Source organism: Saccopteryx bilineata, chromosome 4 (assembly GCF_036850765.1).
Source record: "Saccopteryx bilineata isolate mSacBil1 chromosome 4, mSacBil1_pri_phased_curated, whole genome shotgun sequence".
Taxonomy (NCBI): Eukaryota; Metazoa; Chordata; class Mammalia; order Chiroptera; family Emballonuridae; genus Saccopteryx; species Saccopteryx bilineata.
This window is the reverse complement of record NC_089493.1, coordinates 196,150,814-196,173,930: the sequence shown is the minus strand read 5'-3', so window position 1 is coordinate 196,173,930 and position 23,117 is coordinate 196,150,814. Positions and strand designations below refer to the sequence as shown.

The following is a 23,117-nucleotide window of genomic DNA, read 5'->3' as shown; positions in this document are numbered from 1 at the left end:
GACAGACAGACAGGAACAAAGAGATGAGAAGCATCAATCATTAGTTGTTGTTTTTTTTAGATTTTTATTTATTTATTCATTTTTATTAGAGAGAGAGGGGGAGAGAGAGAACAGGAAGCATCAACACCCATATGTGCCTTGACCAGGCAAGCCCAGGGTTTTGAACCAGCGACCTCAGCATTCCAGGTCGACGCTTTATCCACTGCGCCACCACAGGTCAGGCCATTGGTTGCTTTTCATGTGCCCTGACCAGGGATCAAACCCATGACCTCGGCACACCAGCATGATGCTCTATCCACTGAACTTCCCGGCCAGGGCCTTTACCACATTTTTTAATCTCTTTTTTTTTTGTATTTCTCTGAAGTTGGAAACAGGGAGGCAGTCAGACAGACTCCCGCATGCGCCCGACCGGGATCCACCCAGCACGCCCACTAGGGGGCGATGCTCTGCCCATCTTGGGGCGTCGCTCTGCCACAATCAGAGCCATTCTAGCGCCTGAGGCAGAGGCCACAGAGCCATCCTCAGCGCCCGGGCCAACTTTGCTCCAATGGAGCCTTAGCTGCGGGAGGGGAAGAGAGAGACAGAGGAAGGAGAGGGGGAGGGGTGGAGAAGCAGATGGGCGCTTCTCCTGTGTGCCCTGTCCGGGAATCAAACCCGGGACTCCTGCACGCCAGACCGACACTCTACCACTGAGCCAACCAGCCAGGGCCTTTTTTTAATTTTTTTTACAGAGACAGAGAGTCAGAGAGAGGGATAGACAGGGACAGACAGGAATGGAGAGAGATGAGAAGCATCAATCATCAGTTTTTCATTGCAACACCTTAGTTGTTCATTGATTGCTTTCTCATATGTGCCTTGACCATGGGGCTACAGCAGACTGAGTAACCCCTTGCTCAAGCCAGAGACCTTGGGTCCAAGCTGATGAGTTTTGCTCAAACCAGATGAGCCCGTGCTCAAGCTGGCGACCTCGGGGGGTCTTGAACCTGGGTCCTCCATATCCCAGTTCGATGCTCTATCCACTGTGCCACCGCCTGGTCAGACTTAATGTATGTATTTTAAAAAATAAAGAAATCTGACTCAAGCCCCATGGCCCTCAGGTAAAGCCTACACTAATGATGGACCCTGCCTGCTGTCAGCCTGCCAGTCACCAGGCACTATCCATGCCCGAGCTGCCATCAGGCCATAGGAAGTCTCTGTGCAGAGAGCAGCTTCGGGCCCATGGGCACCCTGTGCCCCCGCCTGCCAGCCCCCTCCGGCCTCTGCACCTGCTCACGGCCTCTGCCTCCCCCGCCTACAAAGGCTGACCCAGGATCCAGGCCTCTCTTTGGGTCTCACGTCTCCATCCAGGTACCCCAATCCAGCCAAGCAAGACATCCATCCTCGAGGTGTGAACAGCAGGAGGTGACAGGCGTGCCTCTGCCGCCCTCTGGGGCTGGGGACAGGGTCACCGGGAAAAGTCGGGAGTGCCCCGCTAGAAGGACCACACCACTACCTGGATTTCTAAATCAAGTCCACTTTATTTGAAACTTTTCACATGCCACAAATTTACATGAAAATGGCCATCCAAAATGTAGTCTGAACACAAAACTCATAGCAGGCGTCACCAGACAGACAAGGTCTGTGTCAAAAGGCAGGTGACACATATTCGGTCATTTAGCACCCGGTCACTCACAAGTGCAAGACCCCCCCAGCGACTAACCCACCCCCTTATTCAGCATGCTGGGCTCAACTGTTTATAGTCAGAACTGCACTCGGACGGGTCACCAATGGAGGGATAGCTGGTGCCAGGGCAGGAAATGGCACTAAGGGCCACAGCGTGTCACACGCCCACCCCAGCGAGCACAGCGGCACCTCCTCCCTCGGACCCGCTCTCCAGGCCCGGCCTTGGTTCTGTGACTGAAAGTGGCTGAGGAGCAGACCTCGGTCACCACATGCCCAGGTGGACCTGGCCTGGCCTGGAGAGGGGCACACAGGGCCCTGACCCTGGGATAGGAACGCAGAACCCCACACTTGAGTGGTTCAGGAAAGAGCTTTAGAGTGTGGAGTCAGTCAGATGCTCAGATGACATTGCTCGGACAATGTGAGACCCATAATTTTGTTTTGTTTTTAACTTTTGCAGATATTTGTTCATCATGAGCAGTAGAGCCTGGACACTTCTAACTGGAATCCTGAGTCCTCACTGCAAATGGACCAGAGACCATCCCAGGGGCCCCCTGAGCCCCTCCCCACAACCCTGTTTCTCTCCTGTGGGTGTGGAGGCGGGACTTGGGCGAGGCCAGGAGAACAGGTGCCCACCTCCCTGCCCACGTCCCCCGCCCCTCAGGCTCTCCGGCTGAAACCACCAGACCTGCTGTCAACGGCCACACTCGATCATCCTCATTCAGTAACTCTTTCTTACAAGGACTGAGCAATTTTCAAATCCTAAAGGAGCAAACGAGGGCAGAAAGCAGTGGGAAGCTGCTGGTGCCCCCGGGCCACCAAGGGCCTGAGGGTGGGTCTGTCAGGCAGGGGCCTCCTCGGCACAACCTGGGGGGTGCAGACATGAGCGGGGCGCCCGTGCTGGCTCCAGGCCCTCCTGTGTCCCAGCCTGGCCACCCAATGCTGTCCCCTCTCCAGCCCAGGCCTCCATACTGTCCCCTCAGCTGATTCAGGGAGTGTGGCCCTCTGCGCCCAGCCCTGCAGGGCTGCGCCCACCCCCCGCCACGGTATCCACAGACACAGGGCTGCGCCCACCCTCCGCCAGGGTATCCACAGACGCAGGCCTGCACAGAGAGCACCTCCCGTCGTGCGCACACACAGGCCTCCCTCAGAGACCTGGCAGAGCAGGGACCCCACTCCCCACTCCTGGAAGGGCAGCTGAGAGGCAGGGAGAAAGCGCCCCACTGCGTGAAAGGGCAGAGTGCTCCCCGTCAGCCTCCTGGGGCTCGGAACAGAAACACTTGCACGTGGAAACAGCAAAACATCCGAGAGCAGGGAGGGAGCCTGTGGTGTCTCGTCCCCCAGGGAGCACCTGCAGGCCTATGTGGCAGGCGGGAGGGGCAGCCCTGGGCGGTGGGGCAGGGGTCTCTCTTCTAACAAACACATAAATGCCAGATCCCTCCTTCCCCTTCCCCTTCCCCAGTCTCTCTCTCACACGCCATGCACAGATGAGCGTGTACACATGCAGGCACTTGCTCACACACAGCTGTGCGCACGCACGCACACATGCGCGACAGCAGACTCCACGTACAGGTGTGTGCACGCACACAAGCACATGCACACGCGCCACGCCAGTGCTGACCAGGGCCAGCTCGGCAGGCGGCATATGGTCCACCACTTAACAGCCCGGCCCTGCCAACGGGGGACCATTAGGGTGGGTTCTTCTCCCAGCGTAAAATGATGCAGAATATAAATTGCAATTAACACCGGTGCCAAAATAGCACTTAGCGAGAATAAGCACATTATTAACATCTGGTGAAGCCCGTCTCGGGTGCAGGAGAGGCGGAAAGTCTTGCTCTAAGTAAAAGGATGGTTGCGGGGGGACACTGAGCACACAGGTCTCCTGCTCTCTGAGGCAGCTCGCGCCCCAGCCTCCCGGGAGCAGCCCCTCCCAGCCATTTGTCGGCATAAGTGATGGGTAAAAGTGCTGGCTCATGAGAACAGCCCGTCCCAGCGCGAGTGAGAGAACACTGCTGCAGCCTCTGATCAGCTCCCGGTGGGAGGGTCCCTCTCGCTCCTGAACCAGAGGGTCTGGGGGTTGGGGAGACCTGGCCTTTGGGGGAACCAGAGACAGCCAGGCCCCCTGCCTCCCTCCTGGGCTGCGTCCCATCCTCCCTGGTCACCCTCGCCTGCTGGCCTCTAAGTGCCCCGAGAAGACAGGCCTAGCACAGGGCATGGGGTGCTCCCCGCCTCTCAGCCTTCATCTACAGCAGTGTGGCCCGAACAGGGGTGTCGGCCCTGCCTCTCTGGGGCCCAGGAGAGCCGGTCCTGCGGCGTTCGAGGCCAGGAAACGACGGGACCCAGGCCGTGGCTCCCAGGTTGAGTCAGAACACCGGAGGTGAAGGTGGGGGCCTGCTGTCGGATGCCCACCTGGAGACAGAGCCCAGCTGCGGCGTGGATGGGGGCAGGGCACCCGAGCTCCCAAGTGAAGAGGAGCGTGCCCCTGGCCCCACTGTGCACACATGCCACCCCCTCAGTCAGGGCAGACAGCAGAGCTGCAGGCGGCCAGACCCACTGTGCTCAGGAAGACCCGGAGCAATGGCGGCCTGCCCCCCCCACCCCGGGGCAGGACTGTGTGCCCCCTGCAGCTGCCATCGCAAAGCCTCTGGGCCTCGTTGCCCGGCGGGGGGCGGACTCTGAACTGTTTGCCCTCTGCCATCCCCAGGACGGGCGTGTGAGTGATGCCAAGGGGCCAGATCCCCCACCCTTTAACAGCCGGTAAACTGCAGGACAGAATGGGGGCAACCATCACCATGGAAACAGTAGGAAGCCGGCCAGGCTGAGGGCCAGAATGGGCAGGGGACGTGTGAGCGGGCCTCATGGGAGAGGGAGGCAGGGTGGCCCAGGCTCAGCTGCGGTGAGCCACCCCAACGATGCCCAGGGCAGGAGGGTCTCACAGCTGAGAAGACAGAGGGGACGCTGGGAGGTCGGTCCTCGTTTTTGGAAGAGCTGCGCTGAATTTTTTTTAAAGTGCTCAATAAAGCTATCTGAAACAGGGTACTCTGCCCACTGCTCCGGCCTCGAACATCCTCGTGGGGTTTTCCAACGAAGCCACATACACCTGTCTCCCCAGAACACAGGGAACTGCCATCTCCAGCTCTGAATGCCGGCCTCACTGGGAAGGAGAGCCCCGAATCTACACAAGGCCCTCCCTGCATCACGCACACGGCGGGCCGGAGGGAGGGCTGGCCTCACGGGGCGAGCGTGCCCACCCACACGCACGGGCCGCCCTAGCCCTCCACGTGGCCTGGCGGCAGGCGACTGGAAACACACAGACAGAGGGACACTCCCAGGGGCTGAGGTAACGGGGCACGGAGGCCACGCAGTGCCCTGGGGACCTGGCCAAGGCCCAAGGAGCCAGGGCGCCACCGTCCCGGTCTCAGATGAAACATGCCCCGGCCAGGCCTGAGTCACCAACCACCAGCTCTTCCCACCTGTCGTCCTCACACCATCACACCCCAAATCTCGCTGCGAGACGAGTCCTCCCGGGAGGAAGCGAGAGGAAGCCCCAGGGACCGGGTGGGTGCAGGCCAGCCAGGGAGAGGCCTCCCTTCCCCTCGTGACCCACCCAAAAGTCCCAGTGTCTGGCAGGCGGCCCGAGGATCCATGGACAGGCGGCGAGCATCGGTGGTGGCCCAGGCAGGGGCTGGAGGCCACACGCCTGTCCAGGCGGTCCTGCTTCCTCAGCCACGGAAACGACCCCAGGAGGTGGGGAGGCTCAAGCACGGAAGGAGCCCCACCTGGCGCCGGCTGCCCGTCACCACCACAGGTTTGGCGGCTCCTCAGCCACTCTGCTCTTAAATAAGGTGATCTCGTCCAGGTGCACCATGGGGACGTCCCGGATGACGTCGGCCAGGCCCTCGTGGAGCAGGGGGAAGACGACGACGTTCAGTGCGGGCCGCTCGTTCTGGAAACTGAACCAGAGGGAAGCCATTAGGGAGGCCGTGCATGCGGCGGCCTGCGGGCGGGCTGAGATGTGCCCGGGGGGGGGGGGGGGGTTCCTTCCCACTGCCACCACCGGGCTGGAGGACAGGCCCAAAGGGGTGGGGCAGGCAGAGGGGCCTGGCTGGTAGGGGCGGGCTTGTCACGCTTCCGTCTAGGCACAGAGGAGGCACCCACGGGGCATCAGGCAGAGTCATGAAGGCCGACTCAGGCCAGCCTGTCAGAAAAACCCCTGCACTCCTGGGCAGAAGGAGGTGGGTGACCTAGAAGGGGGTTGAGGGGGGAGGGGAGCGACGCCCACGTGGCTGCAGAACCAAGGACGTCACCCAGAGTGGAGTGGAGAGAAGGGACAGGGCCAAACCCCCACAGGCCACCCTGGAGGGGTACAAACTCTTGGCGGCTGGGAGCCAGGAGCCATTGTATGAACATGTGACAAGTGGCTGTCAGATGACCTTCCTGCCACCGCACCCACAGGGTCCCTCCTGCGCAGCGCACAGAAAGCACTAGTGTACAGTTTCCACAGAGCCTGGCGGGCCACCACATGCCCCCTCCCCGAGACCCCATGTGCTGACCAGGGCCAGGACCACCCCTCCCCCCTGAGGAAGTGGGGCTGGGGAGGGGTGTCCATCTCTCCCTGTCGGGTTGGGACAGGCCCACGCAGCAGCCTGGAGACAAAACCAAGTGCCACCCGCAGCTCAAGGAGAAGGAGGGATGCAGCAGACTCCAAGGAGCAAGACAGAGAGACATCCAGAACCAAGAGAGACTCTGCTCACGGAGTCCCTCGGGGCCGTGCCACACAATAGGGAGCCTGGGCATTTGCTAAACCTTAAACAAGTTCCCCAACCGGCGCCTGCCGGGAGGAACCGGGGAAACCTCTATCCAGACCTCTGCCCGCGGCCCCCAGCACCGGATTAACAACTCATGTAAAGTAGATGCCAGAAAAGCACTCGTAAAACTTGATGTTTGGGCAATAAAGACGCTGAGGAAATGCCTCCCAGCCCTGCGCGCACTGTTCTGCTCACTCGAGGGCAGTGCTGTCTGTGACCGTGAGCCTCGCAGGCGAGTCCTGGCCTGCACACCCGCTGTGCCACCAACTCAAATGGAAACAGAATATTCTCAGATGTGGGACATTCCTGCGAGGCTGCCTCCCGCCCTCCCAGGCTGTAACAAGCTGTCAGCTTGCTGAAGGGGACAGATTTCTCAGCAACAGCCAGGAATGCAGCCCACGGCCGGCTCCTTCTCCACGTGGCCGTGGCTCCGGGCGGCGGCTGCCCGGGTGGCCGGGACAGCATCTGGGAGACTGCACGGAAGGGCAGTGGCAGAGGTGCCACCACCAGAATCAACCCCCTTCCCTCTGAAGGCTTCCCGTCAGTCCGCACCTGAAGTAAGCTGCATTGGGCCAGACCTCCAGCAAGCACACCCAGTCCTCTTCCTTTGTCAAGCCCCTCCCTGGTCCCCAAGGATCCTGCTACACTCTCAGCTGGACCCTCCGTCCCCTCACTGTCCCCACGCAGAGGCGGGCCCTGCACAGAGTGAAGCCTAAAGGCGGTGACAAGAAAGTAGGGAAGGCGAATGCACTTCCAAGTACAGGGGCAGGGCCCAGGGCTGGGGCGAGCTTTTGGCCGGAAGGGGAGTGTGGGGGGCCGTGGGCTCCGTGTACTCTGTGGGTGACTCGCGAACAGGTTAGAATGTTCTCTCGTATGACTCAAATGTAGTTTGAGGTTTAAGTAAACAGAGTCAACAAGATGAGACAACACTCTTTCCGGCTGCCCTCGTTCAGGGGCCAGGCTGGGCTGGTCACTGCAGGCAGGACGGGCCACCCTTGGGACCTCTCCCCTGACTGGGGCTGATCCCATCTCTAACAGCCTCTGGCCTAGAGTCACCAAGGACAAAGGCCGGGCGGGCCTGTGGGGTGACAGGTGCACCCACAGAGGCCTCCTGGTGCACTCCCAGGCCTGGCTCTGCCCTTGCTGGTGCAGGACGTGCACGAGGCGGGAGCCCCAGCCTCCCTGGAACTGGGTTGACTGGGGACTTGCCCAGGGCTGTCACCAAGGGACCAGAGGCCCACACACAGGGCTGCGTCTGAGTCTGAACCCAGCAGCCACAAGCTCGGCCGTGTGGCTCCCACAAGAGGCAGCTAGAGCCTGACCTGTGGTGGCGCAGTGGATGAAGCGTTAACCTGGAATGCTAAGGTCGCTGGTTCGAAGCCTCAGGCTTGCCCAGTCAAGGCATGTATGGGAGTTGATGCTTCCTGCTCCTCACCCCCATTCTCTCTCTCTCTCTTTCTCACTAAAATAAAATAAAAGTGTTTTTTTTTTTTAAAAAGAGGCAGCCAGAGTGACCGCCGAGGGGCACGAGGAGACCCAGAGAAGCAGGTCGCCGGGGGTCGGGGTGGGTATGGGCAGAAGGGCTGCCCCTCAAGGAGGGTCCGAGAGCATTCACCAGCGCTTCCTAAAAGTGTGAGGAACCTTAAACTAACTCTGCCAGTTACAATGGCTGGAAGGGGTCACTGCACTGCAGAAGGGTCCCACCTGAGGCCTTGAACACACGCCCAACACACGCCCAGGGCACTTCAAATCTCCAGCCCTGAGCCCCTGAGAGCTGCAGGAAGCAGAAAAGACTCTTTTACCTAAGGAACACCTGTTGGGTTTGTTTCTTTGCCTGAGAAATGAGGAACAAAATTAAAGTTGACAGCCTCTTCCCCCTAAAATAAAGGTCTTATAGAAAAGCCGAAGAAAGAAGATACTTTGTGAAAGTCGCTCACACTGTAACAACTATGTTCAAGAACTACCAGGGCAGACGGTAGCCAAGACCCACACAGGCGACCTGGGACAGACACGGGAACACCCACCGCGGGTTCACGGAACCGACGCTGCCTGGGGAGAGCTGGAGCCCAGCGGGCAGCAGCCAGGGCCCTGACCCACCCGACAGCCCCCTCACAACCGGGAAGGGTGGTGGGGCTCTGCCTATCCTTGCACCGAGGAGGGGGTGCGACGGACCCAGGGTCTGAAACGCTCCAGGTCGCTGCCATCACCCTGCTGTAGTGTCTCCAGGTCTCGCTCGGAGGGACAGGACAGAGAATCCACAGGCCCTGGGCCACTGGAGCAGGTCACGTGAGCCACAGGCTCTGGGACAGACAAGCCTGATCAACAACTGCACGTTCCAGATGACCAGGATGTAGAGGAGTGGGTGTGGGGCGTCCCGGGGATCCTGCCTTCCCTCCCAACAGACGCCCCGTGCCTCTCCGGGGCACTAAGCGGCTTCGCAAATCCTCCCAGAAACCCTTCACGTCTGCAGAGGCAAAGAAACACATTGCACCCCACCCCCGTCTTCAAACACACCTTGTTTTACCACCGAAGATACTCCCTTCAAGAACGTGAAGTGTCCTGGGCGTGTCATCAGTTGTGCACTGTCCCGCTGGCTGGACACATCCTAAGTTCTCTCCCTGCCTCCCACCCGTAGACGTTTGGGTTGTTTTCCACCTTTCGCTAAAGCCAACAGCACTGCCGGCAAGAACTCTGCCCAAACCTGTGGACAGGCCTTGTTTCTGAACCAGTCCTGGGGGTGGGAGACGTAGGATTTCTGATCTGCTGACGCAGCCGGCCGGTCCTGGGCGACAGGGCCTGTCCCCTCCTCCACTAACACGGTGTGGTCGTTGCCGGGGTGGGGGGCTGCCGCTACCTTCACGCTGAAGGTCACAAGATGCCGTAAACATCACACTCAGCCTGACCTGTGGTGGCGCAGTGAATAAAGCGTCAACCTGGAAACGTGAGGTTGCCGGTTCAAAGCCCTGGGCTTGCCTGGTCAAGGCACATATGGGAATTGATGCTTCCTGCTCCTCCCCCCCTTCTCTCTCTCTCTCTTCCCTCTCTATAATGAATAAATAAAATCTTAAAAAAAAAATCACACTCAGAGCGCATGCGTGTGACCAGCACCCACACTGAGACATCAGCCCCGCCCAGAAGCCCTGGAGCCCACCGCTCACTGCCCTGCAGGGCGGGCGCCACCTCAACGCCTGCCAGAGTGGGCCAGCGCCTGCTTGGGCGCTTTCTAGGAACAGAACTGCTCTCCGTGCGGTCTGGGCTGGGCTTTTCCTATAGGTGAGGCCGACTAGTTTCTGCTGGGCCTAAGGGGTCAGCTGCAGCCCACATCCAGTGCCGTCGGGCTTCGTGCCTGTTTGAACGGAGCCTCTGCTCTCGTCCTTGCTGGGGTGCAGGCTGCCAATACAGTCAGACTCATGTCTGTGGCATGACTCACAGACTTCTTAGTTTGTCATTTTTTTATAGACAACTTTAAAAAACATGCACATAGTCAACTCACAGGAATATAAATTGAAAACAATAGAAGCCTGGCCTGTGGTGGTGCAGTGAATAGAGCATCGACCTGGAATGCCAAGGTCGCCAGTTTAAGACTCTGGGCTGGCCCAGTCAAGGCACATACGGGAAGCAACTATGAGTTGATGCTTCCTACTCCTCCCCCCGCCTTTCTCTCTCTCTCCTCTCTCTAAAATCAATTTTTAAAAGATCTTTTAAAAAAACAATAGTAAGTATTCATCAACAGATGAGCAAACAAAACTGGTCTTTCCATATGATGAAATAACCAGGAAAAGAAGACTCTAACGCAGGCTACGACATGGAGACATGCTCAGTGAAATAAGCCAGTCACAGAAGGACAAACATGATGTCACTCCGCTTCTATGAGGTCCCTAGGAGTCAAGTTCGTAAGGTCAGGGAGTGGAGGGTGGTCGGCAGACGCTGGGGGGAGGAAACGGGAGGTACTTGCTAGTGCAGGTGGAGTTTCTTTTGGAGACAATGAGAATGTTTTGGGAGTGGATAGTGCTGATGAGTACACAAGACTTAATGCCACTGAACTGTACACTTATGAATGGTAACTGTGACATTACAGGTAATTCACACAACAAAGCTTAGAAAGAGTTGAACCCGTCAGCAGAGACATGGGGGAAGACGGGGTTCCTGGCATTTCTGAGAATGATGGCGGACTGCCCGACGTGAGGCCCCTCGGGCTGACAGAGTGACAGCGGTTGGTGATCACGAGGAATGCCAGCACAGGCAGAACAAGCATATCCTCACCTTGGATGGCTCTGACCACATACAGAGAAGGGTCAGGGCTCAGCCCTCTGCCCCATATCCTGCTTCCTGGAGATCAGTGTCAGTGCCTCCGCCAGTCGGACAGGGCACTGTGGGTCCTGGCGGGGCGTCAGGGGGTAGTGAAACAGCCACCCACTCGCAGGATGACCTCGACAATCCCCCAGCCTCACAAAGCAGGGCTGCCTCACTGCAGAGAGGGGCAGCACTGCCACAACGGGACTGTCGGCGACAGCGTGGGGCTGATGTTACCACCCAGAGGCGACAGCAGCGCTGGGAGGCAGGGACAACGGCTGTGACTTTACAGACAGGAAACTCAGCTCAGAGACGGAAGTGACTCACACGCTCAAAGTCACAGAGCCGGTAAGAGGCCAGATGTGAGCCCAGGTCAGGGGATCTGAGGACTTCAGCAGGATGCCAAACGGACCAAAGCCAGCTGCTGTCGCTCTGTGTAGGGAACCCAAAGAGAACCGGCGTGCTGACGCCAGCCTTACCCAGCCCCAGACAGCACAAGGCCTCGCAGGAGACTTTCAGGAGTGGGAGAGTCAAAGTAAATCGAAAAAGCTGTGCAATGTCCTCGAAAAGGCTCTCCGCACGCAATGCAATGTTGGGGGAAGCAGACAGCAGAGGAGGGGCTCGCAGCCAGGACAGAGAGAAAGGACTGCGGAGCAGCTCCACGACAGTGGACACAGGGTCCAGCGCTGCAGGCTGGCCAGGGCCAGGGGACCCCATGGTGTGTCGGCCCAGCAGGGCAGCCATATGTTAGTAATGCGGCCAGGACAGAGAGAAAGAACTGCGGAGCGGCTCCACGACAGTGGACACAGGGTCCAGCGCTGCAGGCTGGCCAGGGCCAGGGGGCCCCTTGGTGTGTCAGCCCAGCAGGGCGGCCGTATGTTAGTAATGTGGCCAGGACAGAGAGAAAGGACTGCGGAGCAGCTCCACGACAGTGGACACAGGGTCCAGCGCTGCAGGCTGACCAGGGCCAGGGGGCCCCTTGGTGTGTCGGCCCAGCAGGGCGGCCGTATGTTAGTAATGTGGCCAGGACAGGACTCAGGGCTAGTAGGAAAGACAGGAGATGAAAAGGAGAGGATAGCTCTGTCCCTGGGCAGGGTGTCCCTGAAACCATGGCAGAGGGGAAAGCAAACACCTCAACCCAGTAAACGTGGGTGCAGGGCCTCCGGCACACACAAGAGTCACTGAAACCAGGGAAGAGACGGAGGCAAACACCCCAACCCAGTAAACGTGGGTGCAGGGCCTCCGGCACCCACAAGGAGTCACTGAAACCAGGGAAGAGAAGGAGGCAAACACCCCAACCCAGTAAACGTAGGTGCAGGGCCTCCGGCACCCACAAGGAGTCGTTACTCTACACCGCACTGTCCCAAACTCTGACTCGGACCCATCACGAGGCGCCCAGAGGGCTCGCAGGGGGAGAGGGTGAAGAAAAAAGCCACTCTGAGACCGTGTGCAGGCCGATGGGCATGAGTTCAGAGAAAGGGTCAAACTTGAAAGAGCAAAGTCAAGACATGGAAGACAAAGAGAACTGAGTGCAGCCTGACCTGTGGTGGCACAGTGGATAAAGCGTTGACCTGGAAATGCTGAGGTTGCCGGTTCGAAACCCTGGGCTTGCCTGGTCAAGGCACATATGGGAGTTAATGCTTCCAGCTCCTCCCCCCCTTCTCTCTCTCTGTCTCTCCCTCTCCTCTCTAAAATGAATAAAAAAAAATAAAAAAAATTAGATACCTAATTTTGCCTGACCAGGCGGTGGCGCAGTGGATAGAGTGTCAGACTGGGATGCGGAAGACCCAGGTTCGAGACCCTGAGGTTGCCAGTTTGAGCGCAGGCTCATCTGGCTTGAGCAAAAAAAAAAGCTCTCCAGCTTGGACCCAAGGTCGCTGGCTCGAGCAAGGGGTTACTCAGTCTGCTGAAGGCCCATGGTCAAGGCACATATGAGAAAGCAATCAATGAGCAACTAAGGTGTCGCAATGCGCAACAAAAAACTAATGATTGATGTTTCTCATCTCTCCATTCCTGTCTGTCTGTCCCTGTCTATCCCTCACTCTGACTCTCTCTCTGTCTCTGTAAAAAAAAAAAAAAAAGAGAGAGAACTGAGTGCTGGTCAGGACTCTGTGCTCAGTGCTGGACACACCCTCCCACGCTGACAATGATCTCCAGGCTTGTCTCGAACTCGCCTTACAACTGAGGAAGCAGACACCTGAGGCCAGTGCTTCTGAGAGGCGGGGACCCAAAGCCAGGTCCTGGCAGGACGCAGCTGCAGGCCCCGGCGATAAGCAATGACTGTGGCCCCGGCTGAGACCGGCCACCTGCCCCAGTGACAGCACTGCGGAGTTATCACTGAATCACGGGAAGGAAGCAGGTGAGCAGGCCGGTGAGGGACAGACCAGTCAGGCACCAGTGCTTCCTGCCCCCGAATCATTCTCTGAGCCCGAGGCAGGCTTAGGGGTGAGGAAGGAGAAAGGCATTAGAAGAAGGGACCGCGAAGCCCAGCGTCTTGCTCTCGAGGCTCTCCACGTGGCCGCAGCAGGCCCGGAGAAAGCAGACCGGGGTGGAGCGCCGGTTACCGTGAGCCACGGCGCCATCTGCTGGGCACTCGCAGGAGAGCGGCGGGACCTCACTGCGCAGCGGCGGAGGCCTTAAGGGGCGGGGCAGCAGAAGCTAGATGGGGGCCCAGACCCATGGCAAGGACTGCGCCACAGAGAAGCACGGGCAGCCCAGACCACCAGGAAGATGTCCACGCAGATGTCCACCAAGAGGCCTCTCACATGTCTCCAGGGCTGCGCTTCAGCCCTGCCGCTGGCAGCGGGCTGGAGGAGAACGGCTGTCAGCAGACCCGGATCTGAACAGACCTGCTGAGCACAGACTGCAGCGACGAGCTCCATCAGCACCGCCCCTGAGGCTGCGGGTGCCCGGCTCCCCTCCGTCTGGTCCCGCAACACTGTTCCTTCACCTCACAGGGCTTTCACGAGGTCTGAGTAACAGAGGCAAACACAGTGCTTACAGGGACACTGCTCGGTGAAGAGCAAGCCAGGCGCTGGCCCGGTAGCTCCGCTGGCTAGTGTCCTCCCAATACACATGGGCTGCAGGTTCAATCCCCGTCAGGGCACATATGAGAATCAACAAACGAGTGCATAAATAAGTGGAACAAAGTGACATCTCTCTCCCTCTCTGCCCCTTCTTCTCTCTCTCTAAAATCAGTACAGCCTGACGAGGCAGTGGCGCAGTGGATAGAGCGTCGAACTGGGACATGGAGGACCCACGTTAGAAACCCCGAGGTCGCTAGCTTGAGCCCAAGGTCACTGGCTTGAGCAAGGGGTCACTTGGTCTGCTGTAGCCCCCCAGTCAAGGCACATATGAGAAAGCAATCAATGAACAATGAAGGAGCTGCAACAAAGAATTGATGCTTCTCTTCTCTCTCCCTTCCTATTTCTTTTCTTTTTTTTTTTTTTTTTTTTAATTTTAGAGAGGAGAGGGAGAGACAGAGAGAGAGAAGGGGGGAGGAGCTGGAAGCATCAACTCCCATATGTGCCTTGACCAGGCAAGCCCAGGGTTTCGAACCAGCGACCTCAGCATTTCCAGGTCCACTGCGCCACCACAGGTCAGCCTTCCTGTCTAATTCTATCTGTCCTTCTCTATCTCTCTCACTTAAAAAAAAATCATCTGTAGCTTTATTTATTGACACAAAAATCCATGATGCAGCATTAAATAAAAGAACTCATGACAGAAACCACAGGAGAGCGCCATCCGCCCCCGTCTGCCCCACAATGAGCTCCAGTCAGCGGACTGTAGGGACCTTCACTTAAAAACGGCTTGACACAGCCCTGGCCGGTTGGCTCAGTGGTAGAGTGTCGGCCTAGCGTGCGGAGGATCCGGGTTCGATTCCCGGCCAGGGCACACAGGAGAAGCACCCATTTGCTTCTCCACCCCTCCCCCTCTCCTTCCTCTCTGTCTCTCTCTTCCCCTCCCGCAGCCAAGGCTCCATTGGAGCAAAGATGGCCCGGGCGCTGAGGATGGCTCTGTGGCCTCTGCCTCAGGCGCTAGAGTGGCTCTGGTCGCAACATGGCGACGCCCAGGATGGACAGAACATCGCCCCCTGGTGGGCAGAGCGTCGCCCCATGGTGGGCGTGCCGGGTGGATCCTGGTCGGGCACATGCGGGAGTCTGTCTGACTGTCTCTCCCCGTTTCCAGCTTCAGAAAAATGCAAAAAAAAAACCAAAAAAAAAAAACGGCTTGACACATAGTCTAAATTTTTAGAAATATTATCAACACATATTATTTTTACAACCAGGGAGGGGAAAACCTTAGCTAGGATCTCTCCTGGGAAATTCAGTAGCAAACTGACAAAGACAACAGACCAACATGAGGTCTGCCCGCTGGGCCACCAGGGCCTGTGACTCTGGAGACCTGGCTGACGGCTATTCTCAGAAATGTGAGAACAGCGGGGCTCCTCCCTGTCCCCTCCCCAGCAGGGACACAAAGCTGGAGGGGGAAGCTGCAACCCTCCCGGCGGCCGAACTGAAACGAGGGAGTTCACAATCAACCCTCCAGCAGGGCATTTCCTCAGGAGAAGTCTGAGCGCTTCGCTCCCCAGACAACCTGCCCGAGTCAAGTTCCCTCCAGACAGCACGCCACCTGACCTGCATCCACATTCTGGGTGCTCCCGTGAGTCTCCGCCCCAACAGCAGGAAGGTCGCCCTCACCAGGGGAAGCTGGCCCTGGTGTGTGGGGTCAGCACCCTCTACCAAGTCCCCAACAGAGCGCATGGAGGGAAAACTCGGGCGACCACAGGGGGCAAGGAAGGGAAACCCAGCCCCCCCATCAACAAATTTAATAAATCAGTAAATAAAAGAGCGAGAGCTGAATGAACTGCTAAGAAGTGACTCCCAGCTGGATGGGAGATACCACAGTGGACAGAGCAGCGGCCGGAACGCTGAGATGCAGGCTCGAGCACAGCCTTGTCCACACAACCCCAGAGCCGTGGCCTGAGCCCGTGGTCACCGGCTTGAGCAAGAGGTCATTGGCAGCCCTGGCCGGTTGGCTCAGTGGTAGAGCATCGGCCTGGCGTGCAGGAGTCCCGGGTTCGATTTCCGGCCAGGGCACACAGGAGAAGCGCCCATCTGCTTCTCCACCCCTCCCCCCCCTCCTTCCTCTCTGTCTCTCTCTTCCCCTCCCGCAGCCAAGGCTCCATTGGAGCAAAGATGGCCCGGGCACTGGGGATGGGCGCTGGGGATGGCTGCGTGGCCTCTGCCTCAGGCGCTAGAGTGGCTCTGGTCGCAACAGAGCGACGCCCCGGAGGGGCAGAGCATCGCCCCCTGGCGGGCGTGCCGGGTGGATCCCGGTCGGGCGCATGCAAGAGTCTGACTGTCTCTCCCCATTTCCAGCTTCAGAAAAATACAAAAAAAAAAAAAAAAGGTCACTGGCTCGGCTTGAGTCCGAGGTCACCAGTCTAATCCCCAGTCAAGGGACGTGTGAGAGGCAAGCAAGGCACAGCGAAGGGGAGCAGCGAGCGCATCTTCCCCTCCCTGCAATGGAGTGGCTCCCGAGACACATTCCCCAGTGAAAAGGCAAAGCGGGTGGGAGGAAACACTCGTGTGCGCGCTCCTCTGTGCAAGACTCACAGAAAAGACAACCATGACTGGAGTGGTGGCTCCAGGGTGGAAGGGAGTGAAGGAGCAGCGGGAGGGGAGGGGCGGACTTCTCCAAGCACCCCTTTTACAAGGTGACCCAGAGCCACAGAAAAACGCCTCACACCAAAAACAACAATAAACCCGCAGGACATGGGGTGAATGGAACATGAGATGACTGCGCTTCCGGTGAGGAGCGTGACCACCCTGGGGGAGGCGGGTGGCGAGGGGAACCCTGAGCATGTAGGGAAGCGGCCGCTGCCTGGGCCCCGTGAGGCGAAGACAAAGCGTGTGCACCAACACGGCCCTCCAGACTGGCCTCCCACAGCGCGGCGGGTCAGCGATGCTGACACTGTCCCACGCGTCCACTGGGACCAAACAAACCAACAAAGGCGCTGTGGGGAACTGGGCTGGGCTGGTCGCTGTCGGGGGAAGAAGCACCACGTCAGGAAGGGGCTGGCTACACGGAGCCCCGTGACGCTGGGCTGGGACTGGAGGGGTCTGTGTGAACTCACTTCCAGTCTAAACGCAAATGGATGACACAGCAGTGATCACACGCGTGTATGCGGTACACCAGTCAGTTTCCTGCTCCGTCCAGAAGGCCCCAGGGCGATGACACCCCACCAGCAGTGAGCGCACCGAATGCCCGGATCAGGTCTCTAATACTGCTCACCCCTACAAAGAACCCATGTCTTCTTAGAGAAATGGCTGATTTAAGGCCGGGGCAGAGAAAACACAAGATGAGCCTGAAATGTCTTGTAGCAACAGAAAGTTAGAAAGTGCTCAAAAAAAAAAAAAACAACGAAGGGCACATTGCAAAGGCACAGGACCCAACCTGAAAGAACAGCCCGCGGCCGCATCTGGCACCATCTGAGTGACAAGAGAGTGGTGAGAGCAGTGGACTGAACCCCACTAGAGCATCTAAGTAGCAACAAGCCCGTCTGATACAAGGAGGTATGAGTGAATGAATAAAGAAAGAGGAGGAGGACGGCCTTTCTCGCAGAAGAGCTTCCGTGAACAAACGCAGAAGGAATGAAGGAGACAGAAAACCATCACCGGACAAACGTCCACATTTGGTTATCAGACCCCTTGATGAGTGCTAGTCCTGGTGGGCACGGTCTGACGGGAAACGGGGCGTCTGCAGACTCATGAAGCGTCTCCCCCAGGGTGTTCATTAGTCAGAGAGGGAACAACAGTGACTTCACAGCAGAGACACCCAGCAGACGCCGCCCTAACCAAGAGATCAAGGTTAACCTCACCAGCGATAAGACGGGAGGACGCCGTGTCCCTGAAACGCCACAGTGACAAGGACCTCTGTGGTTTTTCCGGCCAAAAAAAGAAAAACATCATACAAATCCAAACTGATGGGCATTCTACCAAAAACCCAGGCAGAGGGCTTCCAAAGTGGCAAGGTCATGAGACCAGGAAGGACCGAGGACAATCACGGGCTGCAGACGAAGGGGATGAGGCCACTGAGCCTGACCACAGTTCTGCACGGATCCTGGGACGGGGGCCTGCTGGGGACACCGAGGCCATTCTGAGGTCCACGGGGGTGAACTGGCTGCCCTGCACGGGCTACCTGTTTTCGTGACCGCACTATGGGAACCATGAGTGACAGGTTGGGAAGCTGGGAGGTGAGAATACTTTTGCCCTTGGGGGTGGGGAGGACTCAACTGGAGAAAGTTAACCATGTGGCAGAGACCGACCAGGGAGATGAGGGCCTGCTGTGAATGGAAACCAACCTGTTCTCCCCCCATCTCTGCCCAGTGTTTAATTCCAGGAAATAACTGCGGGGTGTGCCATGAAGCCCGAGGGAAGAACAGTGACCCCTCCAGGGGCAGGTCAGCGGGGTGGGGCTGCTGCCAGGCCTGCTGGCACCCAAGGTCCCACCCGGCTGCGCCCACTCACCTCCGGAGGAGTGTCTGCTGCAGGCTCTTGCAGGTGGCAAGGGACTCCCCGGTGAACAGGTGGCACACAACAACGTGCAGGCAGCGGGCCATGAAGGCCAGCACGGCCTCGGGCTGGAGCGTGCCGCTGCGGGAGACCAGGCACAGGCGCTGCAGAGCGGAGCACTGGCTCAGCGCCTGGAAGAACTGGGCGTTGGCGCTGAAGTAGGGCTGCTCCAGCCTGTGGGGAGAGAGGGCGGCGTGAGCCTGCGGGAGGGCCAGCCACGCGCGCTGCTGGTGGACCGACGGGCGCACTGTTGAGCGCACGAGGGGCCTGGCCCTCCCGAGCGAGCAGCCAGGCCTTGCCGCCAGTGCTGGCCAGGCTGCAGACCAGTTGTGGGGACAGTGACACAGGCCAGGGCAACACAGTTCTCTTCCCTCGACAGTCTGTGTCCCGAGGCCAGCCAAACAAATCCATCTAGCCACCCCCCAACTCCTCCACCCAAGGTCCAAGCACTGTGCAAATCACCCCTATAAAAACTGTGTCAGACTCAGGACCATATCTCCCCAGGCCAAGGCAGTGCCCCCAGAGCAGACATGCCCCTGGGAGGCCGAGGCATGGCCTCCATCTGCCTGCAACACCTGCGAGGAGCCCACAGGCCTGCGTCTCAGCCTAAACGGACGAGGCCAGGTTGGTGATGTCCTGGGACACCTTGGGAAGGCGGTCTGCAGCTGTGAGCACTCACAAATGGAGAAAGTCTCCCAGGATGAGCAGGAAATGCTCACGCCCACCCGCGGAAGGCAGTGGGCCCATGCTGGGGACAGGGTGCCCTGTCCAGCCCCGCCCCAAGTCCCCCGGTAGAGGGAGAGCCCCAGTACTCTCCACGCAGCAAGGCACAGAGAGAGGCTGAGCCAACCGGGGTGCAGATGAGGAAGGAGCCCCTCCAGTCCCCAAACCCAAACAAGGGCTGCAGGGGGTTCACGCCACCGTCGCCCTGACAGCCAGGGACACTGAGTCACAGCAAGGGAAGGGACTTTAAAATGGGGTCTGTGAGAACAAAAGGCAGATCCTGGTCATCCGGAGCAGGTGTCCAACAGAGGTCCCTGTGCCAATGGGCTGTCATTCCTCAGCTGTCCTGTCTGGGAGCCCCCGGGTAACTGCAAGGCAGCCAGGGAGACTAGGTTTGAGTTTTGTTTTAATAAAATGTAAGTAGAGCCTGGCCTGTGCTGGTGCAGTGGATAGAGCGCTGACCTGTAACGCTGAGGTTCCCAGTTCGAAACCCTGGGTTTGCCCCGTCAAGGCACATACAACAAGCAAGCAATGAACAGCTGGAGAGAAGCAACTACTTCTCATCTTGCCTCATCCCCCAGTAAAATCAATAAAACCTTTTTAAAAAAATGTAATAAGAGCCTGACCTGGAGGTGGCGCAGTGGATAGAGCATCAGACTAGGATGCAGAGGACCCAGGTTCGAGACCAAGAGGTTGCCGGTTTGGGCGTGGGCTCATCTGGTTTGAGCAAAGCTCACCAGCTTGGACCCAAGGTCGCTGGCTCGAGCAAGGGGTTACTCGGTCTGCTGAAGGCCCACGGTCAAGGCACATTGAGAAAGCAATCAATGAACAACTAAGGTGTCCCAACGAAAAACTAATGACTGATGCTTCTCATCTCTCTCCGTTCCTGTCTGTCCCTATCTATCCCTCTCTCTGACTCTCTGTCTCTGTAAAAAAAAAAATTTAATAAGAGACTGGTGGTGGCACAGTGGATAGAGCATTGACCTGGGATGACGAGGTACCAGGTTCAAAACCCCAAGGTTGCTGGCTTGAAGCTCAAAGTCGCTGGCTTGAGCAAGGGGTCACTGGCTTGGCTGGAGACCCGGTCAAGGCACATATGAGAAAGCAATCAATGAACAACTAAAGCAACACAACAAGTTGATGCTTAGCTATCTCTTTCTAGCAAAAAATAATAATAATAATAAGTAGAAATTCTAGTAAGCTCCTGACACTAAGATTGTGGTGGGGAAACACAGGTCCTTCTGGGATACAATTCTGAAAAGTCACACATTCCCTCCCTGCAAGCACTCCGGCATGCAGGAAGGATGCCCCCCGCAGGGCTGCCTGGCACGGACACCAGGGAAAGAACCGCCTGGGTGGCCACAGTCACCAGTGAGATGTCACACATGCACATGTGGAGCACAGGCCTGTCCCTGGACTCCAGGGAACGAAGTTCACCCCGAATGAACCGGGGATTTGGAGCCGTGAGCGAGAGCAGCACTTCTGAGATGCACACTCACCCCAACACAAGGTAAGACAGTGACCCAGGTCCATGGAGCCCTGAGAGGAAGCCAGTGTTGTCCCTACTATGGCCACGAACCTTTTTCTCAAGGGAATACTTGGACACACTATTTGATTCTTTTACAAATTTTGAAAAACCCCCAAGGTAAACATCTCTTTGCAGACCTGTGTAGGAAGGGCTGAGCCGCGAGGTCACCTGACTGAAGCTGCCTGGCAGGTTGAACGCAGGCCTGGCACGCAGGCCAGGGGCAGGGACAGGCCTGCGCCTCAGTCACTAGGTGGCGACGCAGGTCTGAGGACCTCACTGCAAGCTCCTGGGTTACAGCCCAGCAGGCGGAGCGCCAGGGAGTGTGATCTGTGCGTACACACTTTAAAATGTGTTTTCAAGTAGCCAGCTGCTTCCAGATTCTCCCACTGAAGAAAGCCACCTGTCACAGGTGTGTGTGTGGGGGGGGGGCCTGGGGGAGTGTCCTGTCCTCTCCAGCTGTCTGGGCAGGTAGGGCTCGCATAGCAACCTTCCCTTCTCCTGGATGGGCTGGCAGATGGATGTGGTGAGTGACCTGCAGGGTATATGGTCAGGGCAGAAGGTGAGGAAGAGGTACCCTGTGACTGGCTTCAGCGGCACTTCTCCCTCCCAGCTGTGCCTCAGCCTCCCGACCAGTAAGGATCTAGGCTGCAACCCCACTCCCAGAGGGTGGTGGGGTCCCTGAGGCTCTGCGAGCTGCCCCTCACTGGCCCAGCTCGGGCCCCTGAGGCTCTGCAGCTGCCCCTCACCTGCCCAGCTCGGGTCCCTGAGGCTCTGAGGCTGCCCCTCACCTGCCCAGCTCAGGTCCCTGAGGCTCTGCGGGCTGCCCCTCACCTGCCCAGCTCGGGTCCCTGAGGCTCTGCGGGCTGCCCCGCCCCTCACCTGCCCAGCAGTCCTCAGCCCCCCCCAGTGGACAGGCCCCCAGGGAGGTCCTGTGACAGCTGCCTGGGCCTGGCTCCAAAAGGCTCTCCTGCTTCGAGCCAGACGCTTCCCTGGCTCCAGGTCACAGGCAGCCTCCGGTGACTCAGGGTAACGCCCCCCCTCCCTGCTCTACAAGGCAGGGCCTCATCAGCCTCAGGAAAGAAGGTACCCTCCCCTGTCCAACTTGTCATCTTCTCACAGGCTGCTGAGAACTGCAGCCAGCCAGGCCCCAGGCGGAACGATGTGTCCCCACACCGCCTCGGTGCAGGAGGGCCCCTGGCAGCAGAGGCAGCCCCTGCCCAGGGCCCCCGCTGGCACACAGCTCGAGTTCACAAGCCTCGCTGGTGGGGGCGGGCCGGCCAGCCTGGGAGCCCAAGGGCTGCCATCTTGGGCATGTCCGTGAGGAAGTGCAGGAGCTGCCCGCGAGCCAGTCTCTGCCGAGCACAGAACACCACCCCCTTTCTGCAGCTCCTGCCCACGTGGCGGGCACCACCTGCTCCTTCTGCTCCAGCCTCCCCGCGGAAGAGAGGGATCCAGAGGAATGGGGCCACTTGGCTGCGCTCGGGAAAAACCGGTGTTTGTTCTGAACAGGCAGTACCCGGCCCGATCAGACGTGGTTCTCATCAGCCAGCGTGCACAGAGAAGCCTTTATGAGCTGTGGTAAGGTTCTCAGGCAGCCTACAAAACCCATCTACCCGAGTCCTGCAGCCCTCCCGAGCCACAGAGCTCACACTGTGTGCAGGACCCTGCTCCCGGGAAGACCCCAGCCACAAGGATCTCACCTCAGGCCCCAGGAGCCACTTGCTGCATTACCCTGTTCAATGCTCAATGGCCTAGAAGCAAAAAACACTCCAACCTACCCACAGACCAGCTGTGTCCTGCGAACAAGATCACAAGATCATTAACCCCCTGGGACTCACTTTCCTCATCTGCAAAATGGGTCAATAATGCCTAGGCTCCTGGGGTTGTTGAAAAGGGGCCAATACCTGTACGCACAGGAAAGGCACCCTGATGATAACCAAATGGTTGGGCTGCCATACAGTGAAAAAAAGTATAGGGTTTAGTGGGTTAACAACAAAGCAGAAAATAATAAAAATGGCAAAAGTGACAGCTTCAGAAATCCGGTGATGCCTTGGTCTGAAGCTCAGTTAGTTAAAAGTCCAATGCTCACTGGACTTCCCAAATTAAGGAATACCCAGCTCCAGATCACGAGACTCCACCGGGACAGTTTCCTCTCTGAAATGCGTCTGGACCCACTTGCAACCTCACGTTCCACAAGGCCCTCTGACCACACATTCAGTGCTCCTTCCAGAGGGCCCGTAACGTGACAGTGACGGCCCTGGGCGCGACCTGGTGGGAGGCGGCCCACACAGAGACCAGCCAGTCAGGAAAGGGAGCTGACGCATGGAGGTTGCTGCGAGAGGTGGGCGAGGGGGCGGCGTCCTCACTCCTCAGAGGTCAGAAAGCCCAGGCTGGCCCTGCAACGGGGCAGTGAGGGGGCCCAAATGCTCGTTCCTGGCAGGCCAGGGGTACCCCACGCCGACGCGGCAGGAGAGGACCCCAGCCAGAGGAACTTACAGGGAGGCCCTGACTTGGGCCATGATGCAGAGG

The 23,117-nt window shown here is 58.4% G+C and overlaps 1 protein-coding gene across 2 annotated transcripts in view; it reads right to left on the bottom strand.

The window, feature by feature from the left end:
* Positions 1-2,714: 2,714 nt before the first annotated feature.
* Positions 2,715-23,117, bottom strand: part of FBXL18 (F-box and leucine rich repeat protein 18) — a 34,499-nt gene continuing 14,096 nt past the window's right edge. For both annotated transcript variants that reach the window (XM_066273441.1, XM_066273442.1), the window contains 2 exons: positions 18,293-18,511; positions 2,715-5,612 (listed from right to left, as the gene is read on the bottom strand). In XM_066273441.1, coding sequence (XP_066129538.1) covers positions 5,456-5,612; positions 18,293-18,511 — 376 coding nt within the window. In that variant the 3' untranslated portion in view covers positions 2,715-5,455. The remainder of the gene's footprint in view (positions 5,613-18,292; positions 18,512-23,117) is intronic.